We start from the raw sequence: 15,379 nt of genomic DNA on the forward strand, positions 1-15,379 counted from the left end.
ATTTGTCAGTCTTTAAGTCCATATAACTGAGACCAGGTAACTGCCAGCTTGAATTAACTCTTGCTTCTTTACTTAATTGCCAGCGAATAAGGTGTCGAGTGCTTACTATGTGTCAAGCACTGTGATAGGCACTGGAGCAATGAAATAAAGAGGATTAAAACGTACCTCCTCGTGGCTCCCTGGAGGAGACAGAAACATACATTTATTTCAAAATTGATATAAAATGTGTTAGCAGATCAAAGTGTGAAGAGAATGCTAGGCCTGCGTTTCTTGCAAACAAATCAACTTATAACAAGGTTAAGTTTAGTCAAACACAATAACATTTTTCACCCTCACATTGAATGATTTTATTTGATTGAACCTAATTATTTTCTCAAATTGGTTGCTTTCCAAAAACAAAAACAAAAATCTCATAAATGTCACAATTTTGGATTCACTGAATTATGCAGATTAAATATTGGCCCATGGGCCATATCTGGCTCATCACATGTTTTTGTAAATAAAGATTTAATGGAGCACAGCCCCACTCATTCATTAAGGTGCTGTCCACTTGCTTTTGTGCTATAGTGGCAGAGTTGTCCCCAAAAGCCAAAAATATTTACTCTGGCCCATTGAGAAGTTGCCAGCCCTTGAGCCATGACACCAATACCTTGTTGCTGACTTCTTTCCAGCAATTTTGTCCCCAGGTTTATGTGTTCTTTAAATTCATGATCTGGCAGGAATAGTGCTTGGCTTTCAATTTTAATTAATGAAACAAACCTAATAAAACACCATCAAGTTGAAAAGAGTCCATTAGAATTTTATAGAGCACTATTGTGAGTTCTTACTTTGTTATTAAGTGCTGGTGATGATTTAGTTTCTGATGTAACCACAGCTTTAATAAATGAGTTCACTGATTAGAGTTTAGTTCTTTAGTATCTAAGTTGAAAAGTTTTCTATTCTGGTATACATTTAAAAAAAAACTTCCATCCAGCCAAGCTCACTCTTTGCTTCAGTGTACAAAGATAAGACACCATTCTTACACCATAAATGAGAAAGAAAATTTCTAAATAATTTGTGATAAGATAGAAATAAACGGAAGATAGTCTGGGAGCATAGAGGGATACTTAATTCAAACTGGAAATTGAGGGAAGACTTCCGGGTGGCAAGGCACGGAGACTTAAAAGCTAAAACGAAGTGTCGACAAGGTGGGGCGGGGGGAGGTTGAGAAGGCTTGTTGTCATTGTTTATCCACCACAGAAAGCTTAAACAGAGACATGGAGGAAAAAAAACCAGGATGTTTGCACAGAAACAATCAGCGTGTCAATCATGGTAAGGAAAAAATTTTGGAATATGTCTGGGGAGCTGCCAATAAGCCCACCTATAGTGGACTTTGTCTTTTAAAGGACTTTAACATGAAGGTGCTAGGGAGTTATGTAATAGTTTTGGACATCAAGTAGCAAATGCAAATGTGCCTTTTACATAGATCTTTCAGGTGGAGGAAATATTTGAGGCCAGGAGTTTAATTCAGAGTCTACTACAGTAGTCCCAGCTGAGAGATAATGAAGGCTACAATGGGGGGAAGGTAGGGGTACTGGGGAGGGGGGGAATGAGAAATGTGTTCTGTTTAATTGGCAGGCTTTGCTAATTCACTGACACTTATACTAAATATCCCATTCTGAGCTACACGTGTATTCACATCTATTATCTAGAGAAGAATATTGTAAAAATAAATAAAATGTCTTTAGTTCAATGTAAAACTCTAAAGAAAGGAATGATTTTCAAAAATTTGAACGATGCAGCTCAACTTATAGGATTTAGAGGCAGGAATAGCTACATAGTCATTGTCACAAAGATGCTTAAACTAACACTAGGTCCTTATTCTAATTAAGTTTTCCACCTTTACTGGTGCCAAACATTGTTTTCAGTTCTGTATTCTCATTTCCAGATATCTACTTTTTCTTTAGCAAATTAGCACCTGAGGTTTATTAATTCCACCAGCAGATGGTCCTGACACACACAAGTCTCACCATGGAAAACGTTTGGATTTTTAATCAGGATCCTGTGAAACTCTTCCCCAATGACCTGCATAAACAGCTTGAGGCCTTGAGGCATTTCAGTGAGGCCCAGGTGGTTGAGTTGTTGGCAAAAAGTGAATTTCACCCTCCTGTTCCCCAACACTTCCCCTCTGCAACACTTAGCAAATTCCAAATGCCAAAGAAATAGATCAGGCTAAAATGCTTACAGGAAAGGATGTCTTTGAGAACCACTGTTGGTTCTGATCTTGTGGCTGTGAAGGCTGTACGAAGAAGGTGCCTTCCACCCCATCCTGGGGAGAAGATAAAAAGCGGGTGCCAAACTCCCGATGTCTCTTCTGCTTACAACAACCTGAAGACAATGGTAATTTCCACCAGGTGAATGTTCAAACTCCGAATGGCCATGACAAGGCTGGGGAAGAGTATACTCGAAATGTTTCCTTTCCCAGCTCCTCTTCTACACCAACTGATGTATAACAACTTAGCCACATCATCAGCAAAAAAGAGATCCAGTAGCCAGATTGTCAGGCACACATTTGTCTCTTGGGTCCTTCCAATCATGTTTTAATTAGACACAGATCTTCCTCTCCACAATGCTATTATGCAGGCCTTGATCATCTCTATCAAATACTGTTGGATTCCAATGGCGTGCAAGGTTCTGTGTCAGGTCCGAAAGAGAGTTTAGGAGGGCCCAATAAGCACTGATGGAGTGCTTTCTAGGCGCCCAGGTCCTGTTCCTAGAGACTGCAGATACAAAGACCAACTTCACATGGGCCCTGTCCTCCTGGAATGCACAGTCTAGCAGGGATATGTCCAAACTGTGAATTTTATATCCTACAACATGGTAGGTCCCAGGAAGGGTATGAGGCCCGGAAGGAGAATCAGACAGGAAAAACCAACTCTTTTTGAAGGCTTCACGGAGGAGGTGCCATTGGCTATGGTTCCCAAAGAATGAGTGTAACTTCCACAAGCCACGAAGTAAGGAAGAGGAAGGTCACAGTCCACTGGGAGGCCACTTCACCTACTTTTTGCTCCTGATATACATAAACTGGGAGCCAAAAGAGTAGAACCTGCTCAGGTAAGTGCAGCAGGCACTTGAGGTGGACCAGATGATCGCTGCCTGCTGAGCGGAGGAGGCTCCCCTAAAGCCTGCAGCACATAAACTGCTGAAGAACTGGCCACACAGTTCCTTCTTCTTCTGTTTCAACCCCCAGGACACAGGTGGTTTTCACAAGCCAATGTTTCCAGGCTCTGGTTGGAAACAGATTAGACAGGGAGCCAAATCAATGGTGTCTTTGACAAGCCTTTTTCATCACTGGTTCCTTAGACAGTTGCTTTTCACATTTTTATATTCATAAGAATTGCCCAGGGCAGTGGTTCTCAAAGTGTGGTCCCCAGACCGGCAGCATCACCATCACTGTGGAATGTATTAGAAATGCCAATTCTTGGCCTGCCCCTCCCAGACTTACTCAATCAGAAACTCTGGGGTGGGGTCTGGCAGTCTGTTTGAATAAGCCCTCTGGGTGATTCTGGTGCATGCTCAAGTTGAGAACCGCTGACCCAGGGTACTCACTAAAACTGCAGGTTTGTAAACAGCACTCATGAGATTCTGGTTCACAGGAAATCAGACACTTCGCCAGTCATCACAGCACCTCCCTGGGCCACATGGCTCTCAATCCCATCAGACTTTAGGCTCTAGCTTTTTCCTAACAATCCTCTCCATAATATTAGGGCCACTTGGACATGGTATTTAACTCCTAGCTGGGCCATTTCCTATCTATAGCCTCAGAGCCTCAGTGATTGCTTCTATAAAATGGGATTAGTAATTCTGACTGTGGGCTCATCAGGATTACAGATAATATATGGGAAGTACCTGGTAGAGCACCTGACTCTCAGGAAACACCAAGGACTGAGAGTTGTCATGACTGCTATACCCTATTCTGGGACAACCCTGAGCTAGTTACAATGGGTGGTTGCACCTCATTAGAAAAAATAATCCGTGGAAGTATTTGGTAGTCAATGTGATAACCATTTTTGGATCAAAACCAACTAAACCAATTCTGGAAAATACATAAAAAATGTGCCATAGTGGGGACTCAGCACCGTTAGCTCCTTTTCCTGTCCTAAGCTGCTTTTCCCGGGTGGACACAGCACCATTTGGGTCCCCCTGAGTACCCGGGACTTTGTCATGCATTTGTGGCTCCCATATTGCTATCAAAAAGACAGTCCGGGTTCAAGATCCACTCCAGGGTGATGCAAAATGCTTTCTTCCTGAGCACTTAGCCAAAAGTTGCAATCAGCAGCTTATTAAGCAGCCAAACTGGTAATGCCAGAGAAGTAAACAGTTGACAGGCAGGGTGGGGTGGGGGGAGCAGATCAATACAAAACAAAACAAAAAACAGGTCTTTTCTGCAAAAGATGTTTGAGGTAAGTAATGCAGTTCACCAAGATGGGCAGTTGAGGAGGCGCTACCACGTACAGCATGGAGAGAGAAACCATGGCAGAATGCACAGCTTCATTTGCGCCCCCTGCCATGACTGAAGAGACAGCCATGAAATTCCACCCTATAAAAAAGATACAGGGAAGCCCATGTAGCTCAGTGGGTTGAGCACCTGTTTCACAGAGACAAAGTCCTGGGTTCATTCCCGGTATATCTTTTAAAAAATAAAAACAATGAGCTATTGATAAATACAACAAAATAGATGAATCTCAAGTTTTTTAAAAAATGCAAAACTGTTATAGTCAGGTGCATTGCCTTGCGCCTAATTCAATGTTCAGTAAATTCTGAACACCTCTTAGCTGAGAAAGAGCATTTCTGTGTTCTTATCACTCAGGCATGTGAGTGTGAGTTCACTTTGAGATTGCCACAGTGACCATCAAAACACAGAATCTTCCAGGATCTCAAATCCAGCATCTTCTACATAACTTATGACTTCAAATTCTGTTTCACTGGAACCGGTTTTCTGCAAAACAAAACATCCTTCCTTAGATGTCTTTTATATAAATTTTCATTTCTGTGTATTCTTTACAATTGGTTTTCTTTTAGGTATATTGTTCTTATCAAAATAGTAAATGTTCACCGAAGAAAAGGTAGAAAATCAAGTAGGAAGGAGGAGAAAAATCTCCCAAACAGCCCACTGTTTCTGTTCAGCCCCTTTTTTGGGGCATAAAGTTATGACAGTTAAGAAGTCGTGCTGTATACACAATGTTATAAATGGATTATTTCCATGAAACACATTTTACATCCATAGTATACTATACTAGTCCCCTAAAGTTGAACATTTATAAATAATGCTGATATAAATTAGAAAACTAATTTACTCCTTCAATACATTTTTCATAGCCACTCTACACTAAACACTATTATGCATTGAGTATGCAGTGATGAGCAAAATGGACATGTTCTCTTCCTTTATGTACTTTACCTCAAATATCTTCTACTTCATGTTCAAAGCAACCCTCTGTGGTTACCATTGCAGAAACAACAGCAAGAAACCAGTCTCTCATAATTTGAAATCTCAGTACAAGGTTTTTAAAATTATTCTTTAGGCCAGAGTATCCACCCACATTCACCACTCCCCACTCCTTGCCCCAAGTATCCGTCTCTTGAATGTTACAAAACAATTTCTAACTGAGGTCTGAACAAGCAGACTTTCCTAACAGACTCAGAGCCCTCAGATGGTAGGTCTCCTCCTAACCCTAGGACTTTGGGTACCCACTCCAAGCTCAGAAGTTTGAATTGTAATTAGAAGTAAGGGGATTCCTTTTCCACTAGCTGAACCCTTGCCAGCTGTTTGGACTGGTGCTTGCATTGCCCAGCCATCACCACCTGTAGCACTCATTGGCCCTTTATCCCAGTAGCACAGACCTAAAGAGGGGTCAGACAGCTTCACCTTTGGAGGTTGAGGCTGGGCACTGGTCAGCTTGGCTCTCTGTTGCACACCCTCAAAACTGAGAATTTTAAGCCATAGGGCTGCCAGCACCAGTCAGTACTTCATTTTCATATTTCCCTTCCCTCAGTCTCTCTCCCTCAATCTCTCTCTCTTTCTCTCACCCTTTGTCATATGATCTCTCTCGCTCAATCTCTGTCTCTCTCTCCCTCCCTCCCTCCCTCAGTGGTTTATTTTTACACTAAACTCTGTAATGTGAAGAAAGAGTAGGTTGTCCAAAGAAGCCAGGCAACACTGAGGTCTGATATTAATCCTTTGCTTATTCTGAAACCAGCTTGTCTATCCCAAGTTATTTTACACACATGACTTGATTTTAATTAAAAACAAACCACAAGCTCATGCAGTAAGCTCTTAAGCCAGTTTCTTTTACCAGCCTCAGAATATTAAAGGAAATCTTTTGGGGGTTCTGTCAGGAAATCAGATAACAGCATTAAGATGTTCCATTAAGAAGTCAGGACAAATGACTTCAGGTTGCTGCTTAAATCAAATGTGGCTTCCCAAGGTGCGGGAGGGGTGGGTGGGTTGAAAGCGCAGGTTCAACTGGACCAAAACAAAGCTGCACACTGGGGCCCACTCTCCTTCCAGGAAAGTTATGGGTTAACATAGTAGATGGGCTGCTCCCCTGATGATGAAGAAACTCAAGGATCCAGACAAGGGGATAGTGATTCTTTTGCCAGCTTCAATTTTCTGCATCACTAGGTTAGTAACTATCATTGTCTATAGTCATTCCATGCACCAAAACTGCAAACTCTAAAGAAAGGTCACAGCTTATTGAAATTAATGATTGGTGAGTTTTCAATAAATCTACCCTCTCCTGACCCCCATAACCAGTCACCAGTTAGTTCATCCAATCATGAACTAATTAGAGAACAAAATTGGCTTATCAATTTGCTTGATTGATCTATTATAAAACAGGGCTCATGAAACTATAGTCAGTGGGCCAAACCCAGCTTGTCACATGTGTTTTGCTTGGTTTGATAAATAAAGTTTTATTGGAACACAGCCATAGTCAGTCATTTGCATGTCTTCTATGGGAACTTTCTAGGTACAATGGCAGTTAAGTTGTTACGGAAACCATTTGGGCCTCAAATATTTATTATCTGGATCTTTATAGAAAAAGTTTGCTGATCCCTCATCTAAATCATATTAATTTAGAGATAAATTTGATGAAAGATGTGCAAGAAGTATACACTGAAAATGATAAAATATTGCTGAGAGAAATTAAAGCCTAAACAAAGGGAGAGATATATCATGTTCACAGATCTGAAGACAACATTAAGATGTCACTTCTCCCAAGTTAATCCATAATTCGACATGATTCCAACAGTCCATTTTTGCAGAAGATAAACTAACTCCAGAATTTATATGGAAAGACAAAGAAACTACAATAGCCAAAACAACTTTGAAAAAGAAAACCTTGTTTTTGAAGGCCTTACCCTGCCTGGACTCAAGGTTTATTTAAAGCTACAATAATTAAGGTAGTATGATAATGGTGTAAAGACAGGTAAACAGATCAGAATCTGAACAAGGTTCAAAAATAGACCTACACATATATGGACAATGGATTTTTGACATAGGTGCCAAGGCAGTTTAAAGGGGATATTATTATTTTTTTCAACAAATGGTGCTGGAAAAATTGGCCAGCCATAGGTAAATTCCAATTCAGTTTAGCCTAAGTGCTCTGAATGGTGAATAAGGCCTAAGAAAATCCATATTTGGAGAACTCATTGTTTGCCTTCTCTATGGCTCTTAATACTGATGAACTAAACTTCCCCTGAGAATTCTTTATTGATTAGGGTACCCGTGTACAGAAACATGGATTCTTGAAATGTTAGAGCTAAGCAGGACCTTAAACTATCTCATCTTTGACCCTTTCTATAAAGAAAAGGGAGTCAGGGTTGATAGAATTGGAAGAAATGTCCAAGGTCAGTTAAGAGATGGCTGATATGTAATTAAAATTCAAGTCTGACTGGTGAGGACACTCATAATTGAGTGGGGCCTTTCCACTATGTAAAGACAGTAATAAACATATATAATAAACCAGTCAACCGAAGAATAGAACGACAAGCAGCAGAAAGTTTGCTGGTCTCCCAGGTAAAAACCCTACATTTCAATATGGAAAATCAATGACAGTTCCCTGGGGACTCAAACCCTAGGGACATATGACATATCATGAAAACTTTCAACATTACCTCATAGTAAGTGCTTACAAAGACATCTTTAATATTGCTTTTTGGTGCTGGAACTGGTGGAAACAACTTGGTCCATAAGTGACATCTGAAACAGTAAAGAAGGGGATGAGGTGAGCATGAACATCCCTTCTTATCTTTAAATATCTACTCTGAAAATTGAGCTAGCCAATTCTTGGATCTGTTGCTTTGTAAATTCAAAATCTATATTGACCACGACTTCCAAAGAGCTACGTTTTAATAATAATTGAAGACTTTGGGGTGCTGCAAGGCTCTGATATGACCTCTTAAGCATCAAAGAAAGATGCAATGGCAATTGCATTTCAGGCCTGATTCCTGAAAAATGGATGAGGCAAGCCAGGTGGATGATTCCTCATCATTACCTACAGGGCTGCATTAGCAACGCCTTCTCCAACTGCGCTAGCTCACAGGGCTTTCTCCCTCTTCGCCTTTGAACTCCCCCCCACCCCTCCCCCAGCTCTAAAATGCCAGCTGAATATAATATTTACATAAGAGTGAAGCCGTTCAAGTCATTTTCTCAATTTTGAAAGCGTCAAGACAGTACATATTCTCAAACCTCTAAATGGCACTTTGCCTGCCTGGATGCTAAATCGGATGGGGGAAGGTTTCGATTTGTAGGCTCGGGAGGACAGGACACGGGATCTGAACAACATTTCTACAATCTGTGTTTGACCTAGAAACAATTAGCCACTCAGGAGCAGGGTGGGAGTTGACCTCTGAAAACTGGGGATAATAATAAGGAAGATGCTATAATGAGTTCAGACACCAGTGGGTTGCCTTGCTTTACCAGAGATGTAAAAGGCCCGTGCTGGTAGCTTAACAAAGACAGCCTAGGACTGAAAGGAAGGCAGTGAAGGAATGAAAAGACCATGAATGTAAAAACCTTCACAGAAATTAATAGGAAGTCAGAGGGGTGGGTAATGGCTGAGGACTGGGCTGTGCTCTGTCCAGTTTCTATAAATCACCCACAGGGTTTTCTCACTCTTGGTTTGGTCTGCACTCATCTTGGAAAGGCACTCTAGGAAGACATGAAAATACAATACCTCAAATTCCACCTGACAATCAGAACCCTCCATCTAGTGGATGCATAGCAAGACTACAAATTCAATACTCTGACCCTGCTAGAAACATCCAGACTTAAATACCTACATTCTACAGATGAATGAGAAGATTAACAAGGCAAAGCAGATGGTTGCCATCAGCACAATGAGAAGCCATTCCACCGAGGGCTTCTGCTCATCATTTCCTGATGAAGAAAAAAAAAAAAGAAGTCAGAGCTAGAATCAGCATCAGATAAGAGAAATGACTAGGCTCAGAGAATCAGAAGGCCTGGGTTTGCGTTGCAGGTACTAGGTTACGCTGGGCAAGTGGCTCAATCTTCCTGAGCCTTCAAATTCTCATCTGTAAAATGGGGATGACAGCCATCTCAGGAAGTAGATATGAGGATGAAATGAAATGATGGCAATGAGGCCACTTTTAATCTTAAAGCATTATTTATTCACTCAATCACTATGGAGTACATTCTGTGTACTACGACACCAGGATCCTAGATCTTATCAGCTTTTGGCGAGTAATAAGGCTTTTAGATGAAAAAAACCTCAAAACATAAGTCTAACTAGTAGCTGAGTTGCATTACAACCAAAATATTGCACAAAATTAGAAATATAAAAATTGAACCTTTAGAGGAAGTGAAGTATGGGATAATTCTCATCGTTAACAGTAAAGGCACCAGACCCAGCTATAAATCTTTTACAACTGTAATTATCCTCATAATACCCCTTACCACTATTCCTGTTTTGCAGATATGAAAGTAGAAGAAATTGCCATTATGTCAATACAAAAAGGCTAAACATGCTGCATGCCACCTTGTGCTCTAGTTTCTAGTTTGCACTCTAGGGACAGAGTCTTCTGAGGGCTTCAATGGTAGCTTTGGGGATTTTGTACTAGGAATGCATTCAAGAATATTCCAGGGTCATTTACTAAATGGTGTTTAAAGAAGTCATATAGTTTCTAAAATGCCTGATTCACTCCCAGAGAATTACACCCTGAGTTATCTCCCTGAATCTAAATTTCCTTTCTGTGGGAGAGGCCATTCATTCATTCATTCATTCATACATTTAACAAATATTTATTGGGCTCTGATTATATGCTTGGCACTGTATGAATTGCTGAGACACAGTAGTTAAAAGACCACCCATGAGCCTTCCCCTTGTGCAGTTTAGTGATTGTATTAGTCACCAAAAGGGTGCTAATGCAAAATATCAGAAATCAGTTGGCTTCTGTAAAGGGTATTTATTTGGGGTAGATGCTTACAGTTACCAGGCAAAAAAGCATAAGTTACTTCCCTCACCAAAGTCTGTTACCACGTGTTGGAGCAGGATGGCTGCCGACATCTGCAAGGGTTCAGCCTTCCTCTTCCTCTTAAGGCTCCACCACAGTCCCAGCTTCTTCCAATATCAACTGTATGCAGGGATAAGTCTCATCTCTCTCCCGGGGCTTATTTCTCTCCTGGCTTAGCTGCTCTGTTCTCTCTACAAGGTCAGCTATAGACTTTCAAGCTCTCTTTCTTTCTGGGACCCCTGTCATGCCTATGGAGCCATCTCTATTCCTTTGTGTTCTTCTCCTGTGTGTTTACTTCCCGGGTTTCCAGCATCCAAAAACTCCAACTAACTCCTCTGCCATGTATTTTTCACGTCCTACTGACATGGCCCAATCAAAGCCCTAATCATTTAATCAAGTAAAAGTGAAATCTAATATGCCCAGAGGAACAGACCAGCTCACAAACATAATCCAATATCTATTTTTGGAATTCATAAACAATATCAAACTGCTACAGAGACCATCAGGGAAGAACGGCACTAAGCCAATAATGACACAAGCCATGAATTAATGACAATGTGCTAAGTACTGTGGTTATGTTCAAAGACACCGCACCAGGAGAAAAAGGTCCCAACTCTCAGTTTGCCATAAATTGTTTCTTCTATAAAATGAGAAAGGCAGTAAGTGGAACTTCCAAGTTTTTGTGAATATCCTGAGACTCCCAGAAACTCCAAAATATTTAAAACCAAAAGTTTGCAAGCTATCCAGAGGGAGAGATGTCATCAGGATTTGATTCTAGTGACTCCACTTTGCATTGATCTCTTGCTTTTTTTGTCCCTGAGGACTCTTACTCAAGGTTTATCTTCGACCTCCCCAAAGCTTTAATCTCTCATTCTTGATCTCTTCCCCTCTGCTGTCAAATAGTCATAGAGTCCTCTATCTTCAATAAGCCATTACTTTGCTCTGCCATCTCTCCCAACTACTATCAAATACCTTGTTACATTATTTCCCACTCTAATTTCTTGAATAAGGGATTCAGGCTACTTCATTTTCCTGTCTCTGAAACTGCTTTTTCAGTCACTGGTAGGTTCTTTCTAACCAAATCCAAGCGACTCTTGTTTTCTTTTTCCAACCTTAATTTTGAAGTATATTTATACATATTATTTTACAAACCAGCACTAGCCACACTGAAAAATGATGGAAAATAGAGCCTCAGAGAGGCAAACCTTTTATTTTCCTAAATCCCATAGGCACTCAGAAGTGATTCTAGGATTAATATTCTGTTTCCTGCATAATAACTGAGTATCCTGTTAAACCCTTTTTTAATTGCAGTTACTCAGAGCTAATAGAGTAACTGGGAATAATTCATATCATCAAATTAAATATCTTCTTGCTTTATTTTCCATCTAATTTCTTGAATTAGGGATTCAGCCTGCTCCACTTCCCCATCTCTGAAATTGTCCATTCCATGTTATTAATCACTGTACAAGTAGTCTTAATAAGTACATTCAGAAACTCTACATTTATACACATATGGAATACAAATTGAACAAGGGATATGTCAGCAGGAAAAAAAAATTATTCTTTTTACAGCTAGGTTAAACAGACAGGTAGAGTTGAGGTACTGCAGAAAGAATGAGTGGTGTCTTCAGTATTATCAGGGTCACACACTTGGTCACATTTGTGTCTTAAATTACGCAATGCCCTGTAGGCTGATGTGCCTAGTCCTGATAATATTACCGTTTACTTTGGGCCATGATTACAAAAATCTTTTCAGTTAAACCACTCTCTGGTTATTCACTTCAGCTTTCACTTTGATAAGCGAAGATTCTCACTGAATTAGCAAAAATATAGACGCAACTGATTTTATTTCTTTTAATCAAAAAAGAGTTATTGATGCATGCAAGGTACTATGTGGGAAGCAAAGTCATGCTCCCTGCCTGGAAGGAGTTGACACTTTAGTCATTTCTCCCAGCCTGGTTTTTTCCAGTTACCCACCACACTTTAAGGTGACTCCCCTACAACCTGTTGAGAAAAGGCACTAACCCCCAGAGAACAGAGCCAAGGGCAGCTTTACCTCGAAGCAAGCATAAATTGACAGGTAAATTTAGTGCCAGAAAAAGCTTTCACAAATTCATTGCCAACTTGTGGATTGAATACCTTTAAGTTATTTATTAATGAAAAAAAAAAAAAAAAACCACATGGTGTGGTGGCTTGGAGCTATGTATCCCAGAAAAACATGTTTTTAATCTTAATCCATTCCTGTGTGTGTAAGCCCATTGTAAATGGGACCTTTTGATGAGATTTTTTTAAAAGCTAAGGTGTGGCCAGTTTAATCTGGATGGGTCTTAACCCTGTTCCGGGAGACTTTTCAGAGAAGGTCACAAAGAGAAGCCATGGGGAGCGGCCAGAAGCTGCAAATCCACAGAATTGGAAAGAGAAATGATAAGACACAGAAGTGCGCATTGCAACGTGACGGAGAAGACAAGGACCCAGGATCACCAGCAGCCAGCCCCAGAACGCCACAGTCTTTGCGGGGAAAGCATCTCCCTGCTGACACCTTGATTTTAAACTTCCTCTAGCCTCAAAATGTACCAATAAACTCCCATTTAAGCCCATCCTATGGTATTTGTTTTAGCATCTGGGAAACTAACATAGCCAGGTGTGTAAATAACTGCCTATATTAGATTAAAGTAAGCATCTATTCTGGTTTCACTGAAAGAAGAACAAGGCAAGCAGGTTCCACCCACAGCATACCTCCTTTGGACCAAAATTTAAAAGAATTTCAATACTGCAAAAGCTGGAAGGTCCTGAATGCATCATTAATTTGAATTCTGACGTTTCTGGCCTAGAAGATTTTTCCAGGTAACCTCAATCCTTTCTCTGACTCAAGGAGAATGCCTTTCCTGCCATTAAAGCGGAAGCCACAGATGTTTCTTTTCAAGAAACTGATGGGCACTGCTATTTAGTTATGCAGAGATGAGCTTTAGAAAGAGGAAGTCACAATGCATGACCTTCTAAGGAGGAGAAGCTTCCAGACTTCCACCTCATTTCTGGATGCTCTTCGGATTTTGTCAAGTTAGAGCATTTGGGGAGCTCAGCCATCTGTGTTCTGGTGACCTGGGCATACCATCATTTTGGCTTCTCAATCATTTGACTTTGCAAATAAGTCAACTGCTGAAATGCTGCTATTGTTGTTCTATGACCCGGGAGTATATATGGGCTGGGGTTAGGATGGTGGCAGCACAGAAGAGAGAAAGGCTCCAGGTGTTGGACCCGGTATAATCCCAGCTCTGCTGCTGGCTGCCTTGGGCAACTTTTCAAATCACTTCCCTCTTGGTGCTGCAGCCCTCCTACTTCTAGAATTCTAGGTACCTATGTCATCTAGACTGATAACTCTTAGGAGATTTTGATATAGAGACATGCTCCACCTTAAAATGCCCATACAAATGTGGACTTTCAATCTTCCATATTGATTCCGAATTTTATTTCATCCCCAGCATTGGATGTCAAGTGAAAATAGCTAATTAGTAAATGACAGGACTCCTCCGACAAAGCAGATGCTTTTAAAACCAGCTGTTGCTGGGAGAGGATCGAATGGGGCCAGCGGGGTGGAACAATGGAGAGGACATGGATGCCTTGGCCTGGGATACACTAGCTTCCCGTGGCTTGCTTTCCTTGTTGGGAGGTGAGGCTGTGGTGTCATTCATGAAAGGGGCATGCCAAACCAGGTCAAAAGCTCACAAGGGCAGCAAAAGGCAGAAGCAAACCGTTTTGGGCAGGTGAGCTTTCCAAGGCAGCTGGCAAATGGATTGTGGGTTTTACCTGGTTTAGGAAGCCCACAAATAAGAAAACATTGGGAGCAGCAAATGCAGCCTCAGAGGACAAAATGTAGAGCAGTCCAGGGCCCAGAACAAAATGCATAAAACTTGCGAAGTATTTACTAAGTGAAATGGACTCAAGTGAACCAAAATGTGGAGAGGAAACAGAGATTGAGCACATGCATGCGTGTGTGTGTGTGTGTGTGTGCGCGTTCATGTGCGTCTTCAGGTTTACCGAGATGCACTGCTACAGCGCTACTTCTTTGTATTACCCTCTCCCACCCCAACAACTAGACTTATGAGGTTGAATAAGAAGCTCTTCTCTGCAGACTTTCCCACCCAGCACCAAGTGCTGAGTGCCTTGTGGGTTCCCCAAGAAAATCAAAACTTATCTTCCCTGTGAGGGGCTTCTGGGTCTGCTGCTTGTCAACCTGATAAAGCAGCTAAAGGCTGGCTCCAGGCATTACCTGGAAGTAAACAACATGGGGTCAAGAGGAAGTAGAGTCTAGTGGTTAAGAGTACAGATTTTCCAGGCACTGAGGCCTGGATATAGCTTCTCTAGCCACAGATATTAGTTCCTCTTAATCATGAAATCATGTATCAATTTATTGTGAATCTCTTTAATTTCACTTAATAAAGTTTTACAATTTTTTTCCTAAAAAAAAAAAAAAGAGTAGAGATTCTACTGCCTGCATTTTAACCCTGGCTCTGCCACCGCTGCCCAGATAGCCCTGAGCAAGCTAGCCTTTCTGCACTTCAGGTTCCTGTAAAGTGGGGACAAGGAATGAATGAGTTAATATATGTGAAGGGCATGGCACAATGCTGGTGCTGTACATAGTAGGTGCTCCATAAATATTAGCTGATGTGGTTATGGTCATGATTATTACACATTATAAACATCAGAACAAAGGCATCAGGAGAAAAAAAGTCACCAAATATTCTAGACACCAGAGAATGGAAAAAGGTACAATATATGGATGGTCCTGACCCACAAGGACCTTTATTAAAATGAGCATTATGGACAACTTGAAAAGGAACATTTAGATAAGGGCGACCTAAGAGAG

General features: G+C 41.0%; 1 protein-coding gene across 3 annotated transcripts in view; it reads right to left on the reverse strand.

Annotated features, from left to right (window-relative positions):
• Positions 1-166: 166 nt before the first annotated feature.
• Positions 167-15,379, reverse strand: part of IL5RA (interleukin 5 receptor subunit alpha) — a 73,010-nt gene continuing 57,797 nt past the window's right edge. For 2 of the 3 annotated variants that reach the window (XM_004483110.3, XM_058288392.1), the window contains 3 exons: positions 9,325-9,421; positions 8,158-8,242; positions 167-4,978 (listed from right to left, as the gene is read on the reverse strand). In XM_004483110.3, coding sequence (XP_004483167.2) covers positions 4,892-4,978; positions 8,158-8,242; positions 9,325-9,421 — 269 coding nt within the window. In that variant the 3' untranslated portion in view covers positions 167-4,891. The remainder of the gene's footprint in view (positions 4,979-8,157; positions 8,243-9,324; positions 9,422-15,379) is intronic. The other variant, XM_058288393.1, reaches the window with a different exon arrangement.

Source organism: Dasypus novemcinctus, chromosome 26 (assembly GCF_030445035.2).
Source record: "Dasypus novemcinctus isolate mDasNov1 chromosome 26, mDasNov1.1.hap2, whole genome shotgun sequence".
Classification (NCBI taxonomy): Eukaryota; Metazoa; Chordata; class Mammalia; order Cingulata; family Dasypodidae; genus Dasypus; species Dasypus novemcinctus.